Genomic DNA, 16780 nt, shown 5'->3' with positions numbered 1-16780 from the left:
AAGTCTGGGCCCACCATATACAAAAATGGACTCAAAATGGATTAAATATCTAAAAGTAAGACCTAAAAGGATAACACAGCTAGAAGAAAATACAGGAGAAAACTTCCTAACCTTGGATTTGGCAGTAATTTCTTGAATATCAAACTAGAAGCCCAGGCAACGAAATCAAAAATAAATGAACAGGATTACATCAAATTTTTAAAGTTTTGTGTATCAAAGGACACAGTCAACAGAATGGAAAGGAAACTTGCAAAATGGGAGAAAATATGTTTTTAATAAGTGATAAAAACTCATTTCACTACACATATCATGAAGAGTGAAGCTGTGCTTCTATGGCATACATAACATGCTCTGTGAGAGGATATAAGACAAATCAAATGAACCTTGTACATCCAAAGCCAGGGCAAGAAAACTCTTTCCAGATCTGGGTAGGAATTCAGGGAGCTCACGCTGCTCCATTTTTATTTCTTAAAATTCCCATAGTGCTTACTATGTGCCACACACGGGCCCCTGTACTTTACAAATACTGACTCATTTAAGTTAACCCTCACAGCTACCCTACAAGGTAGGTATTCTCTTTAGCCCAATTTTTCAAACGAAGAAACTAAAGCAGAGAGAGGTTAAAGAGAGTGTCCAAGTAAGTGGCGGCTCCTTTCATCTCTGCTCACTGATGAAGGCAAGGCTCCTTTGCTGTCATCCGCATACTGTCCTAGCAGGCAGCAACTGTGGATGGCATGTTAGCCCAACCAGGAATGGAAGTGAGAATAAAATCCCATTACTTGGCAAACTGGATGGCCTTCCCAACCCTCTGAAAGCCTGAGTTTTCCTTGTTTTGTTCTCTGCTTTCTCTTATTGCAATTCAAAGAGGCTAGAATGAAAAGGTTATTTGGGGTCAGGTTAATAAGTTCTTGTCATCCCTGTGACTATATAACGAGAAAAGGACATCTGGTCCTTTCTGAGCAGCCCATCCGTAGTGCCTCCCAGGAGGCCCTCCTACCTGGTCAGTGTGAAAGCTTACACTGCTGGGGCTCCATGGAGAGTACCCACCTGATCTATGAGAGCAAAAAGAAGTGGCATATGGGGCTTTGATTTTTTTTAAATGAGGGAGCAAAATGCCTCATAAATGTTGATAGCACTGACAACGCAGACCTTCTCCATCAGGAGACTGACTCCATAAACCTTAGACTCCAAGAGGCACCTGAATTATGGTTCAACTACAAACGTCTGCTTGCTTGACCCTGCAGAAATACTTGAACTGACTATCCAGTCCCAAAGTCTTCAGCTGTAGGACCACCAAGGGTACACTGAGGCTGCTCTTAGAGAAACTGGCCCATCACCCCACAAAAATTCCCAAGACACACTGTCCTCTTTATTCAACAAATGCTTTACAGGCACTTTTAAAACAAGTGTCACCACAATTCTAGATAACAGAATTACATAATAGAGTTGTAGATTTAAAAATGCATATAAATTATAATTCATTCTAATTTTCCTAGGTAGGAGTAACCAGGACCAAGCAATATGTTTCCCACTCTGTTGGGTTTACAGATGACAGAACTGGCTAACATTCATATAGGATAAGACAACTAAACAGGAAAGGGATCAAAACACAAATCTCCCATGCCTTTGGTTTCATGGTCTTTTGGTAAGCTGCAAATATGCCAGCTTTACCTAGTTTTATAGACACAGGCTCACAGACACTAATAAATTCAATCAACATCATCCTTAATAGTCTAAGAATCATTTTTACCGGGGATCCCTGGGTGGCTCAGCGGTTTGGCTCCTGCCTTTGGCCCAGGGCGCGATCCTGGAGTCCTGAGATCAAGTCCCACATCAGGCTCCCAGCATGGAGCCTGCTTTTCCCTCTGCCTGTGTCTCTGCCCCTCTCTCTCTCTCTCTCATTCATAAATAAATAAATAAATAAATAAATAAATAAATCTTAAAAAAAAATCATTTTTACCAACCTGGAGCATCTTCCAGACTGGTCTGGAATAAGCCTTACAGAATGGATGCCTCAGTGGCCAGTTTAGATGACTAGCATTAACACAGACTGGATTTGTTAGCTCTATTAATTTTTAGATATATGCTACATTCAGCCAGGAAGTATATATTTCATGTCCCATAGCCTTTTTTTTAAATAGACCAAATGAATTTTTATTAACTTTTTATCATAATTCTGATAAGTTACAAGAAGAGTGCAAAGAATTATTTATCGCTAAAGAACTATTAATATTTTATCACAGTTGTTTTATCATTTTTATACATACAGACACATACACACACACATATATACATGTTTCTTGAGAGTAGGTTGTCAATATAATGCCCCTTACCCCTAAAAATTTCAGCGTACAAATCCTAAAATCAAGTAATTTCCATGGATATGGTACTATTACCCACAGACCTCTTACAAATTATCTAATTATCAAAACACTATCATTTGTAGGAAAAGAAAATATCAGATCATGAGTTATATTTAATTGTTCCAAAATATGTTTTGTACATCGTGAAAGGAATTTATAGTCCCAAACTGAAAAACAAGGCAAAAATAAAGACGGAAACAAACAAAACAAAAAATACTAAAAATACCAGTAAGTGCTCCAATGCTGGAAAGGAAAAGGAAGCAAGCCTTTAGATAAACAGAAATTCAGACAATTCCATGACATGCATAACTACAACTTGGCCTCTTCCAAGGAGGTCACACTTTGCTTTTGTTCAAAAACAGCATCCAGGCTTAACCTTGACTTGAGGGACACAAGTTGGGTCCTCTTTAATATAAAGATTTTCTGGGGCACCTGGGTGGCTCAATGGTTGAGCAGCTGCCTTTGGCTCAGGGTGTGATCCCCAGATCCTGAGATTGAGCCTGCTTCTCCCTCTCCTGTGGCTCTGCCTCTCTCTGTGTGTCTCTCATAAATATATAAATAAAATCTTTAAACATAATAATAATAATATGAAGATTTTCTGAAGGATCTTTAGGTGTACCCCATAATAATGGCTTATCTTCTTACTCAGTCTGAGGAAACACTGTGGAGTTTGGGCTATTTCACACTATTTTCCTGAGTTTCAGCACATTCTAAAGGAATCACGAAAACTGACATTTGACAGAAAAATTTCAGTTACAGGAAACTGAATTAACTGACTCCAAGAGTGTTAAAACACACTTTGGTCCAAGGTAGCAAGAGCAAAGTTCTCATAAAAAAAGAAAAAGGTGTACACCAGCCAGGCTCATAAAAATTACGTGAAGAATTTTTGCTAGTCCAAAGAGCAACATAAATGTGAACTTCTAGATAATAAACATGCAGCAGCACTCTCTCAACAATGCTTATGAGCACAAACTGGCTTTTGCCCTGTTCAACTTCTTAGGGACCAATCCACTAAATGAGTCAGCTGGAATTCGCACACAGAAAAATTCTATGCTATGTGGTTAGCCAAGGGGGTCGGGAGGCCCATTTTTAAGGTATTAGTAATAGGGTGGAACTCAGATACACAAGAATCTGAAAAGCAAAGTGTGTTCAAAACATGTGACCCCTTTCGGCCGAAGTCCATACTCTGAGTTTAAGAAACTGGGAAGCTTCTGTGTAAATCAAGATGCATCTGCCAGTTCTCATGCAAAGTCAAAGGGCCAAGGAATCCCCTCGGCCAGCCCTAAAAGCCCAGGTGAAGAAAGGACAGTACAAGCAAGGAAAGTCATTACTGAGGAGGATTGTGAAGGCTGTAAACACACAGCAGCCCTGAAACAGTGCTGCTTTCTGACCAGGGAAAAAGACTACCACCACCAGACACCAACGACTCACGCAGAGAGACCCAGCCCATGGGACGGAAACAAAACCGCTAATTAAAACATGAGGCCCCTTCTTTGGGAAGGCCACCGCAGGAGAGAGAGAGAGAGTAAGGGATAAAACAGAATTATTATCTTGCAATGAAATGAGCTGGTACAGGTCTACCCTGAGGCAAAGCCCTCCATGATCTCATCTATGAAATGAGAGGGTTGACGATCTCCAGGTTCTTTCCAGAGTGGTGGAAAGAAAACATACTTTGGAGTCAGACACACTGTGCCTCCACTAGTTACCAACGGTGCAATTTATATCATATGCCTCACTTTCTTCATCTGGAAAAGAGAGAATCTACTACCTTAGTTAGGTTTAGATCTGGCTATGAATAGTGGCTTTAAAAAAAAAAAGATTTTATTTATTTATTCATGAGACACACAGAGAGAGGCAGAGACATAGGCAGAGAGAGAAGCAGGCTCCACGAAGGGAGCCTGATGTGGGACTCGATCCCGGGACTCCAGGACCACGCCCTGGGCCGAAGGCGGGCACTAAACCGCTGAGCCATCCAGGGATCCCGAATAGTGGCTTTTAAAAATGCTTATTCTCCCTTTTGCAGAAAATTCCAGAGGTTGGCAGCCCAAGATCTGTGAGGTGGCTCTGATCAATGAAATCCTTAGAGGCCAAGTCTCTTCTATCTTGATGGCCTTCATCTCAGTCCCCTCAAGCCTCAAGCTGGGGGCTGGGATCCCAACCACCACATCTGTATCCCAGTTGCGGCCCTATGTCTGTATTCCAAGAGCAAAGAAGGAAGGGTACAAAGATGATTCCAGAAGACTACTTTGTGAGGGACTTTATTCTATGTCTAGAATATCATCACATGGCCATCCCTAGCTGTGAGGGAGATGAAGGGTGAAAATACAGTTTTATCTAGGACTATGTATCTAGCTAGAACCTGGGGTCCTGTGACTATAGAAGAAGGAGAGAACGAACAGATCTGCAATACCCCATCTCATTTTAAATGGGATAATGTAAAATCTAACATTTCCTGGACCCACAAATGTATTCCTTCTCTTTCTAGCGACACTGACAGTTTATGATCTGTGGTCTCAGCCCTGTAAGAGGTCCTTCATGCAGTAGTCTTTTACAGCCTACTGTAAAAGAGGCCACACCCCACATACAACCTGTACTGCAGCCACATCAAATCTATCTCCTCCTTTCATGCTTCCAAATCTTTGTACTCACAAAGCCTTCTCCAGGGAAGCCTTCCCCGGCTCCTGTCTGCATGGTGAACCTCTCTCCTCAACATTCTAGGTCTCACTCACCTGCCACTCTCCCTCTCCCGTCCATCCCCAGGCAGAGCCGTGCTCTCACTGCCGGGTGCTTCCCTTAGGGATCATTCACCACCCTGTGTGGTTACAGCAGCTTGCATCTAATGAGTGCCAGTCACTGTCCTAAGCCCTTCACACAACACTTCTCAGTCGATCCGAAAACTCTGACACTCTATCACCCTCATTTTACACATAAAGAAATGGAGGTACAGAAAGGTTATTCCAGCTTGTCCAAAGTCAAGCAGGTAGTAAACAGCCAAGGCAGGATTCAAGCCCAGGCTTTTGGACCACAGAATCTGTACTCAGCCACCACTCTAAGCTGCCTCCACTACTTGATTAAGGGCTCTAGGTGTCATTTTAGAGCAGGGATGGTCAAACTCCACCCCATAAGCTAAGTCCAGCCCACCACCTGTTTTTGTAAATAAAGTTTTGTTGGAACAGAGATGACGCACCCACTTGTTTACAACGGGAGCGTTGCATAGTTGCCATGGAGACTGGCTAGGCCACAAAGCTGAAAATCTTAATTACCTGGCCCTCTACAGGAAAAGTTGGCCCACCCCTCTTTGAGGCTGTCGGCTACTCAAGATCTCGCCTGGGCTTGTTCTCCCCGCATCCACAGCATCTCGCCTGGCATCTGGCATACACACAAAAGGTGCCCAAAAAATATGTGTGGCATGAACATTCCACCAGGCCTAATTACAGCAAAGAGGAGCGTATCTGGGGGCTGATACTGCCTGCCTACTCAGGACCTGGAAAGTTTCCCAATTCTGTCCAGATTTTACTTAACAACCAAAATGCCCGGGAAAACTGTGGTGGTGGTTTTGCATCATGTTGCTCGCAGCCCATCATGCATCAGATGGAGTGACCACTACGAACCAGTCGAGGGTCACTTGTACCCATCACCAAACCCGTTCAACTCCCTCCCCTGAACACGTAGCTCAGGTAAAACCCCAGGTCTACCCACATGTGGGAGAACATGAATTCTACTGCTTCTGGGGGGATGAGGGGGGTTCCATCCCACACTCCTCCTCCACTCAGAGGTCACTGCTCACATAACCAGCTTTGCAAATAAACACTTAACACATCCTAGAAAAGAGTCATTAGAAACTGATGTTGGTTGCCTTTCAACTGGTTATATTTTCGTCAAAATATTTATAGAAAGGGACCTAACCACACGAAAACATAAATAGCCCTCTGAAAACTACAGCAAAACATGAAAAAGTTATTCAGGGCTCAAATGCCTCCTTTGACCTTGAAAGAATAGGCTTGCCACAGGACTGTGTATAATGTTTCCTAATTTTATCATAATTATTGATGTCATTGCACAAGGCACACAAATAAAGCACTTTCTTTCTGGGCTGTGACCATATTCGATCCAGTCTGGGTTATCAAAAATCACATTCTGGAAGGTTTTCTTTTTAATTCTGTCTTGGCCTGGCCCCAAATCACATCAGGCAGGAGCCAGGCAGAGCTGCAGAAAGCCTCCCACACTTCCGGCACAATCATTTCAAACCTCTTTTCGGGACACAAAGGCCACATCTCTTCTTTTTCCCAGGGTTTTCAAACAACTGTCCACTGGAGCAGACTCTGAGGAACCACAGGCTAATAAGCAGCAAATGGAAACAGTCATCCACTCTGCGAATCAAATAACTTGTCACCTAGGTCCCTGTGCAGAGGAGGAAGGGCTTAGAAACACCTGCCTATCTGCTAAGGTTGGGGCTAAAATGATCATCAACTTGCCCCCTCAGTTCCATGAAGTTACTCACTGGTCTAAAATGTTAAACTCCCAGGAGACAAACTTCACCAGAGGACCTACTGTGCACCACCCACTGTGCTAGGCCTGCCACCCCAGGACCTACTGTGCACCACCCACTGTGCTAGGCCTGCCACCCCAGGACCTACTGTGCACCACCCACTGTGCTAGGCCTGCCACCCCAGGACCTACTGTGCACCACCCACTGTGCTAGGCCTGCCACCTGTAGCAGCCTCACAGCAACACCGCATGGTTACTATCATTTTACATATGAGCAAATCAGGGCCCAAAGAGTTAAGTGACTTGCCCAAGGTCAAGTTCCAAAAAAAAGAGGTTGAGCTAGCAATGAGCTCTAACCACTTCACCAGCCTGGGCTTCTACAAACTACCCCTCTAAGAAGCTGGCTGGGACGGGGAGCAACCCGTTCATTCATACAGTGCTGGTGGAGTGGGAAATAGTTCTGCCAAACTGGAAAACACTTTGGGAGCTTCTCCAGGCACCTACACTATGACCCTGCAATTCCAGTCCCTAGGAAATTTATTCCAGAGAAATAAAAGCACATGCCCACACAAAGACTTATATACAAACTTATATCCAGAAGTTTTATGGATAATAGCCAAAAACTGGAAACAAACTAAATGTCTATCTACGAGGGAATGGATAAACTGGTATACCACAGAATGTAATATTACTCAACAACAATAACAAAAACCAAATTACATGGGCGCCTGGATGGCTCAGTTAAGCATCTGCCTTTGGCTCAGGTCATGATCCCAGGGTCCTGGGATCCAGCCCCACATCAGGCTCCCTGCTCAGCAGAGTCTGCTTCTCCCTCTACCTCCTCCCTTCCACTTGTGTTCTCTCTCATTCTCTCTTTCTCAAATAAATAAATAAAATCTTTTTAAAAAATTATAATCTACTGATTGATGCAGCAACATGGATGAATCTCAGAACATCAGGCTGATGGAAATAAACCAGACTCCAAAAGGATATCCTATACTGGTCCATCTATATAAACCCAAGAACAGACAAAACTAATTCATGGTGATAAAAATCAGAAACAGATCATAGAGGAAGTGGAACTTGACTGGCAAGGAGCACAGGGAAAATTGGAGGGGGGGCGGGGAGGATCAGAGAATGTTCTGTACTTTCTGAAGCAGTGGTGACATGGTGTCAACAATTGCCAAAATTCATCAAACAGAACACCTGAGACCTATGCATTTTATTGTATTTAATTGTACTTTTAAAAAACAGTCTTCAGCTAATGAGTCATTCAGATGACAAAATGGAAAACACAGAGGATCACAAGTATACTTACTTCCAAACTGATCGTTCATTGGTATTTACAGAAAGCCCAAAGAAAGTCTGATTTGCCCCTGAAAGCAAATTAGGTTTGCTCACTGGCATTAGAATTTCCCTCACAACGGTGCCTACCTTGCATCTGGCCAAGGATCTGTCTAGTAGACAGAGATGGATGAATCCACCAAGCCTTCCTGACCAGCCCACTTGAAGTCAAGACAGCAACCCTTTGACAAACAGAGATGGCTGTCACCATGGCAACCAGTGAAGGGTGGGAAAGGTGGATGGGGAAGGTAGAGGGCTTCAGAACCACCTTAGAGTGATGCCCCTATGGGGGCTGTGAGTGCCATACTGTAGCCCTGCAACGTCCGCATCCTAACCTCTGGCACCTGCAAGTGCTACCTTATAGGGTATATGGCAGACATGCTTCCACTAAGGATTCAAAAAAGGGGAGATTATTCTGGGTGACCTGGTTGGGTCCTAAATGCAATCAGAGGAGTCCTTCTAAAAGGGAGGCAGAGGGAGACCTGACACACACAGAGGAGAAGGCAACGTAAAGACAGAGGCAGAAACTGGAATGAGGCGTTATGATCCAAGGAATGCCTGCAGCCACCAGAAGCTGGAGGAAGCAAGAAATTAATCGTCCCTTAGAGTGTCTGGTGAAAGCATGGGCCTGCCAACACCTTCATTTTGGCCCAGTGAAGCTAATTTCAGACTTCTGGCCTCCAGAACCATGAGAAAATAAACATCTTACCGCTGGGAGTTACCAAGTTCATGGTCATTTGTTACAATAGCTGTATGAAACTAATACAGACTGGGAGCCTTAAATCCAGTATTGGTTCTGCTAGCTGTCCATATCCCTCTAATCGCAATTCAAACTTTTAAGAAATATTCAAATTAATAAAAGTTGGTTTTTTTTTTTTTTCTTGAAAGAAAACAGCCTCATTACCATGGGAGTAGGCAGAGATTCCCTAAACAGGACTTAAAAAGAACTCAGAGGAAAAAAATTTTTAATGTGACTATATTAAAATCTAAAATTTGGGGATGCCTGGGTGGCTCAGTGGTTGAACATCTGCCTTCAGCTCAGGGCATGTTCCCAGGGTCCTGGGATCAAGTCCCACATCAGGCGTCCGGAGTGAAGCCCTCCTTCTCCCTCTGCCTATGCCTCTGCCTCTCTCATGAATGAATAAATAAATAAATAAATAAATAATCAATCTTAAAAAAAAAAAGTTCACCTCAGGGAAAAAAAATGATGGAAAAAAAGAAAAGAGGAGAAATAATATCACCCACAATCCCATCAACAAAGGAAAACCATAGTAACCAATTGGCGTGAATTCTCCTCAAATACGCATACATTTCAAAAAGGGAGGGGAGAACGCATCCCACAGGGAGTGGTTAACCCTGGCAGGTGCTCCATAAATATTTTGAATCATAAGTGAATAAATCATGTTGTATGCTGCTTTGTCACCTAGGAACCACCCCTCTATTATTACTGTCCATGAAGTAACCCAGTGTCCTGAAAGGGTTTGAGTATGCAGGCTCCCAACAATCTGGCAAGCCAGACAGCAAGATGTGTGAATACTTTCTAAGTACACGTGGGCAAGAACATAAAACCCAGGTTGAAAATCAACCCCGGTAGCACCAACTGCCTCTAAAATGTACTCAAAAGCGTTTGTTTTAATTCAGTGTGGTTTTAAAAGTTAATGCATGCTCCCCCCTGACTTTTCTAAATGAGCCAAGTAGCCCCCAAAACCCTGGAAAATTCTGCCCAGAGGCTTAACACTCATTCTCAAAGAATGTCACTCAAGCAAATCAGGTCAAGAGCAGGCCCTAGATATCTGGCCATGAGAGGCCCACGTAATGTGGGCAGTGGTGGGCTCTCAGTCACAAGATAGATCAGACTTCTGACCCTGAAGACACAGATGGTTGCAGAGAGCAGGGCCAATGACAGACAGGTGAACTTAGAGACGAGGAGACAGAAGCAGGTAGAGAACCAAGAATTACAATAACAGTAGCTAACACTGGTCAAAACACAAGAAAACCCTGTTTTAACTTCTTCTCTGTCACCCATTCAGTCCCTGAGCTATTCCATAGTAACTATCTACTGAATCCTCATTATATGCCAGACCCTGTTTAAGACACTGGGAGTACAGCACTGAGCAAAGCAGACAATTTATACCCTGTCCTCAAGGGGCTTACATCTCATGCAGAGACAAGAGAAAAATGTGGAACATGTCAGATGGTGGTGGTTATGGAGCAAAACAAAGCAGGGAAGGGAGACAGGGATTGGAGGCTGGGGGAGTAAGTCGCCTGTCATAGAGATGCAAATGTTTGCTGGGTACCAAGTTTATTTTTTGTTTTTTTAAAGATTCTATTTATTGATGAGAGACATAGGCAGAGGGAAAAGCAAGCTCCCCCCCAGAGTGCCTGAGTGGGACTGGATCCCAGGACCCCAGGATCATGACCTGAGCTGAAGGCAGATGTTCAACTACTGAGCCACCGAGGCTCTCAGGTTCCAAGTTCTAAAATGATCCCTTCAAAACCAAACCGTCATATCCTCTCCAAAGAACTCTGGGATGATCATGTTAATGGAGTTCCAGGGTAACCACAGCATTCAGAAAATAAACCAAGAACTTTACAGACGAGAAATGATCCACTTAAGAGGGACAAATTGAAGATTCAATAATAGCTACCGGTTCTTCAGATCTTGTTATGCACTATTCTCAGCCGCTTAACAGACCAGTATCCTCACGTAATCTTCACACTGAACTAATGAGAAGGGTTAACATCTTTTCTACATTTAACAGATAAGAAAACAGGAGCCCAGAGCAATTGAAGAAACAGCCCAAGGTGACACGCGTGCTAAATTCTGATGTTGGGGTTTGGCCGTCAGAGTCCACATTCCCCTTATATTCCAATTAAACGTCCACTACTGGCCTGAGGTTTTCTTTTGCTGATACTTATCTTACTTATCCTATTCAAGATTTGCCTCTTAATATTTTTTAAAGATTTATTTATGTATTTGAGAGAGAGGGTGCACACAAGTGGGGGGAGAGGCAGAGGGAGAAAGAGGATGTCAAGCAGACTTGCTGCTAAGTGTGGAGCAGATGTAGGCTTTGATCTCAGGACCCTGAGATCATGACCTGAGCCGAAATCAAGAGTCAGATGCTTAACCGACTGAGCCACCCAGGTACCCCTTGCTTTTTAATATTTTATTGAGTTCTTACAACCCCACCAATCTCTCTCTCTCTCTCACACACACACACACACACACACACACACACACACACAAACACACAAACTGGAGGCAGGTTTCATATTTGCAATGTCTTCTTTTCTCCAGATAATAAAAACTGAATGGCAATGAAGACTCTCAAATATTTAAACACCACTTCCTAGATCCAATTAGAAATTATATTCTCAAACACCTGATGTCACAAGCAAACTCAAAATAGCCCCATTTGGGTTTGAGACTAGAGTTAACCTTAGGGCAAATTAGAGTTCATATAGCCAATTTGAGTATAGATATCTCAAACTGAACACAGTCCAAAGGGAACTCCTGGTTGTCCTCCATCCCCCCTGCAAATATGTTCCTCCCCTGCAAACCTCATTTCTCTAAAGGACACCTCAACATCCAACTCAGTCTCCCAGAGATGCAAACTCAAAAGTTCTCCTTGGCCCCTTTCTCTCACCTCCTCATCCAACCCATTGGCAACTTCTATCCTCTCCACTCCACTACTATACTTTTTCTCCACTTGTCCTGACCCCACGTACCTGCGCCCAGCCTCTCTTCCTGGACCCCCATGAGGAGCTCCTACGTGGTCTCTCTGCTTCCTGGTCGGTCTGACTCTAAAAATCTCATCTCCACAGAGTACTGAGTGAACTTTTTAAAATACGAATCAGACCGGCTCACCTCTTTGCCTAAAATCCTTCTGGACCACCAAAACAGAGCCTTAAATTCTTCCCCTGGCCTACAAGGCACTGTGCAATCTGCCTCTCCAAACTCCTGGGGCTCACTGTCCCCCTGGTTCACTCCATAGGAAAACCAAAAAACTGAGTGAAAAGACAGTGCTCTGAATTAAAATCTAGTAAAGACACTAGATCCACACAAAATTATTTCCACAAATACTTATTTTATCATTTTTTGAACAGGGGTTCAGGTTGTGCAGGTCCACTTATACATAATTTTTCATATAAATACAGCAATACCATAAATATATTTTCTCTTCCTCATGATTTTCTTAATAACATTTTCTTTTCTCTAGCTTGCAGCTTGCTTTATTGTAATACAGAAGACACAACACACAAAACATGTGTTAATCAACTGTTTATGTTGTTGGTAAGGTTTTGAGTTGACAGTAGGCTATTAGTAGTGAAGTTCTGGGGAAGTCAAAAGTCATATAAAGATATTTGACTCTGTAGGGATTGGTACCCCTAACCTCTTTGTTGTTCAAGGGTCAACTGTATTTTTTAATCTTCATAGCACCTGCCACCTCTGAGGTTGTTTTGTTCATTTAGATGGATTTCCTCTTTAACACCATCCTATAGAACTATACCTTACTATACTTGAAATATTTTTAACCGTAATAATGAATTACAGAGTTTCCTTAACGTACATTTTCACCATGCTCTGATTCTTTCACACTCCCTCAGTCAATGAGTGTGAGCCCTGTACCCTGGATGTACTCTCCTGACTTGAGTGTGTCCCACAATGTGCCGTCTTCTCTCCTGTGGCCTCTTTTTATGTCACCTACTTTATGTTCTGGCCCAAACTGCCTTCCCCATGGGTGGTGATGGGGCCAAGTGTGCTACTAGTGAATTCCAACAGGATACAAAACGGAGTGTTAGAATATACACTATATAGCAACACGAGATCATACAAGAGGACACTAGAGTAAAAACTGCTATTGGGTGATAGGTACCACATCCTGGGAGCTGGCAAAGGGCATGGTCAACAGCATGGCAGCCTGGAAATACACACCAAGAATTTTGTGGCTAGAGATTTGTCATTTACTGCAGGCAGCTTAAAAAGATATGCCATGAGGTTCAAAAGTCAAGGGAATTTGAATCAGGTTCCCCCACTATTTGTACCAAGGTGTTCCCCTAGACTAGGGAGCTGTGGACTCCTTCTACTTTTTAATTCTGCATCTTCTCCACTACTTCAAGTAAAGATGCACGTGCGCTTTGCACACTGGAATAGCTCCTGCTCACAGAAGAGAGCCTGGCACATAGTAGATCCTCAATAAATATTCTCTGGATAAATAAACTCATGAACAAGTGAATATATTGTCTTTCTCCTCTTCTCTCTCTCTCTCTCTTTTCTTTCTTTTTTTTTTTTTTTTACTGTTCCAGACCTCCCCTTGAGAAGGGAAAAATGTGCCATCACTGAGTCATCATAAATCCTCTCCAGATCACTAATGGTCCCTCAGCCACAGTTCACAGACCTGGACACTGAAACATTAACCATTAGAAAAAGATAATGTTTTTGGAGTCGGTGGTTGACTTAGAAAATAGTGAGTCTGCTGTGGTTAAGAATAAACGCTAGTGGCTATAGATCACAGGAAACAAACTCAACAAAGATGAGACCTCATAACCTCTTAAGTGTATGCGTGCATTTCACCTATGTAGCCTGCAATCATGTAGATATTATTATTATTAATTTTGCCTCTTCTCAATCTGGCATAACCTAAATACCTCAGTGGATTTAAAATTATACAAAAGCATGAGTGACTCCAATTCCTCCTAAATCCACTGCAAAGAACAAATCCTTTAATATGCACTGCAGGTAAAATACCGTCCCCAAGTGAAACAACTGTAATCCAGGGTAAAATCTCTGTTGGCCTCATAAGCTACTTGAAAAAAAAAAAAAAAAAGGCATTAAAAGTGACTGGCGAACACACAAACCACACCAGCAAGGCACAATTACCAAGCACTGCAACCAGATTTAGTCATCTCATCTCTCTCTCATCCTACACAGTCTACCTGTTCTTTTTAAGCTTTCAGAAATTGAAGGGGAAAAGGGAGAGGCAACAGCAGATACCAGGGCTATTTTGAGAAATAAAAGGATTCAGAAGTTATAGTGCAACTTCCACTGACATAGGAGCAGATCTCCGAGGAAACCCAGGTGACTCAGAAAGTTCTCTGTCTCTAACACCAGTATAAAAACTCAGTTTCCATACTTGGGCAGTCACCGTCCTCCTAGTTTCCTGTACATAACTGCCTGATCAAAGTTTCGGTTGGAAGCAATCTGAACATTTCCAATCCATCTGCAGGGAGAGAGCACCAAGAAAGCTAGTCTAACCAAAGAGAGAAGCAACAGCTCCCCAGGGTGTGATTCAAACTTCAAAAGCACCCTCAAGAACCCCAAGTCCTAAGTTCCAAGGACGATTAAGGGCAGGACAAAAGATATCATCAACAACCTCTCCAAAAACCCCATTCTTCTTGCACGGACCTATGGCTCGATTTTGAAAAACAAAGTGGGGAGAAAAAAAACAAAAAAACCTGTGAACAGCAGTACCACATCTGCTCCTTTCAAGTCCTGTTCACTATGCTTCGTTGTTCCTCACACGTTACCGCCAATGCAAGTGGGCTGGGCACCCCTTCCCTTGGCATCTCCATCCTTCCACGTGGCCACAACTAGGCTTCCCAATGGTGAGGACAGAATGAGTGAGCAGAGAACTTAAAAAAAGCCACCCAAAGGGAGAAAAAGAATGACAATGGTTTAAAGAGCAAGCTGTCCATTTCCAAAGGGGAGGGGGTGTTTAAAAAATAAACAAATAAATAAAAAACTCCTGTTGCAGAGATTGGAGGTCTCGGGCCACCAGGTGGGCAGGAGGTAGCACGCGCTCCGCAATGTGCGGGGAAGTGGTGGGTTTTGGTGGCGGCGGTGGTTCCAAACACCCGAAGTTTTCAAGGAAGGGAACTGCTCTGAGGGGACCGACTCCAGGCACAAAGCGCGCCCCGCGCCCCGCGGGCTCAGCCATTCCCAGGGGGGCCCGGGCCCCGCGCTCCCCCGCCCCACCTGGGGGCGCCCCACCTGGAGCGAGCGCGGCGCGGGGCGCGCGGGGGCGCGGGGGCGCGGGGGCGCGGGGGCGCGGGGGGCGCGTTACCTGTGCTGCCAGCCCTGCAGGAGGTTGGTGTATTTGCTGAGCACGCCCTCGAGCGCCGGCTCCCTCCGGCGGCCGCCTCCCCCGGACGGGCTGGCGGCCACCGAGCCCGGGCTGCTGCGGCTGCCCCCGCCGCCGAGCCCCGCGGCCGCCGACCGGCTGGAGACCCCCCGGCCGGCCAGGGAGCAGGAGGGCGAGGACCCGGCCGAGGTGGCGCGGCTGCTGCTGCGGCTGCTGCTGCCGCTGCCCCCGCCGCCGTCCGCGCCCTGGGCCGCCCTCTCCATGGTCCGAGCGCGCCCGGGAGGCGGGTGCCCGGCGCGGTGGCGGCCCCGGCGCGGGCTCCTGCTGCTGCCGCCGCTACAGCTCGGGCGCCCGGGCCGCGCGCGGCTGCTCCAAATCCCCGGGAAACGCCTGACTCATACCGGAGGAAGAGGAGGCGGCGAGGGAGAGCCGGGAAGGAAGCCAGCGGGCTGGATGCAGCTGCGGCCGCCCCTCCCCCGCCCCGCCCCGCCCCGCCCCGCCCCTCCCCGCCGCGGCCCGGCCCGGCCCCTCCCTCCCTCCGACTAGTTCCTCGGCAAGTTCGCAGGGGGCGGCGGGTCCCGCGAGCCCTCCGCGGGCTCCTCGGCCTCCCCCCGCCCCGGGGCCCGGCCGCGGCGCGGGCACGCCCCGTCACCCGCGCGGTCCTCCTGCCGCCGCCTCTCGGGCCCGCAGCGGCGACGGGGACGCTCCGAGCGCGCCTCCCCACGCGCCCGCCGCCGCGGGACCCGCACCCGCACCCGCACCCCGCCCCGGCCCCGCCCGGCCCCGCCCGGCCCCGCGCAGGCCACGCGCGCAGCCTCCCCTCCGGCGGCCTCCGCCGCGCCGCCCCGGACACGCGCACGCAGTCACCTGCGAGGGGCCCCGCGGGCCGGGCGAGGCGCAGGGCGGCCGCGAGCTCCAGGTTCTCCCGCGCGGCCGGCACGGGAGGGGGCAGGGGTCCCCGCAGGTGAGCTCGCCCGGCACCGTCACGCTGCGGCGTTCTCGGAAACGCACGATGGACCCCGGGACCCGCGCCGAAAGGGGGCAGGACCCGGGCGCCCGCAGGTACCTCCCTAACGGGTGCCCGGGGCGCCCCACTCCCTCTGACGGGCACCGTAGGTCTGGCCGGTCCCACCGCGCGGCTGTTGCCACACAGCACCAGGCACCTGGACGCCAGGGACCATAGCACGAGTAAGACTGAGCGAAAGGCAAAGGAAATCAACGGAAATTCACGCTCCTAGTGAAGTATGCGCTCTCCCCGGCTGCAGCTTCTCCCCCGCACCCCCACCCCAGGACACACTGAGCCGCCGCAGCTGGGTCTCCAAATCTAAAATTGTTGCTCTTTGGCAAAAGTAGAGGAGTTGCACTCTCTCCACCCCACTAATAATTTCTGTGAGTATAAATATCCAGTGCAATCTGGAAGTTTCTAAAATTACCTAGAAAAATAGCTTTGAGGAGCTCAGACACGCCACACCACGCACACACGGACACACACACACAGGAAAC

General features: G+C 46.4%; 1 protein-coding gene across 4 annotated transcripts in view; it reads right to left on the bottom strand.

The window, feature by feature from the left end:
• The window catches only part of OSBPL10 (oxysterol binding protein like 10), a 294626-nt gene extending 278051 nt beyond the window's left edge, over window positions 1-16575 (bottom strand). For 2 of the 4 annotated variants that reach the window (XM_072726618.1, XM_072726620.1), the window contains exon 1: window positions 15260-15675. In XM_072726618.1, coding sequence (XP_072582719.1) covers window positions 15260-15540 — 281 coding nt within the window. In that variant the 5' untranslated portion in view covers window positions 15541-15675. Of the gene's footprint in view, window positions 1-15259; window positions 15676-16144 lie in introns of those variants that run through there. The other 2 variants (XM_072726621.1, XM_026000903.2) reach the window with 2 other exon arrangements.
• Between the last annotated feature and the right edge of the window lie 205 nt (window positions 16576-16780).

The sequence above is a fragment of the Vulpes vulpes genome, chromosome 11 (genome assembly GCF_048418805.1).
Source record: "Vulpes vulpes isolate BD-2025 chromosome 11, VulVul3, whole genome shotgun sequence".
Classification (NCBI taxonomy): domain Eukaryota; kingdom Metazoa; phylum Chordata; class Mammalia; order Carnivora; family Canidae; genus Vulpes; species Vulpes vulpes.
This window is presented reverse-complemented; position numbering and strand designations above follow the sequence as displayed.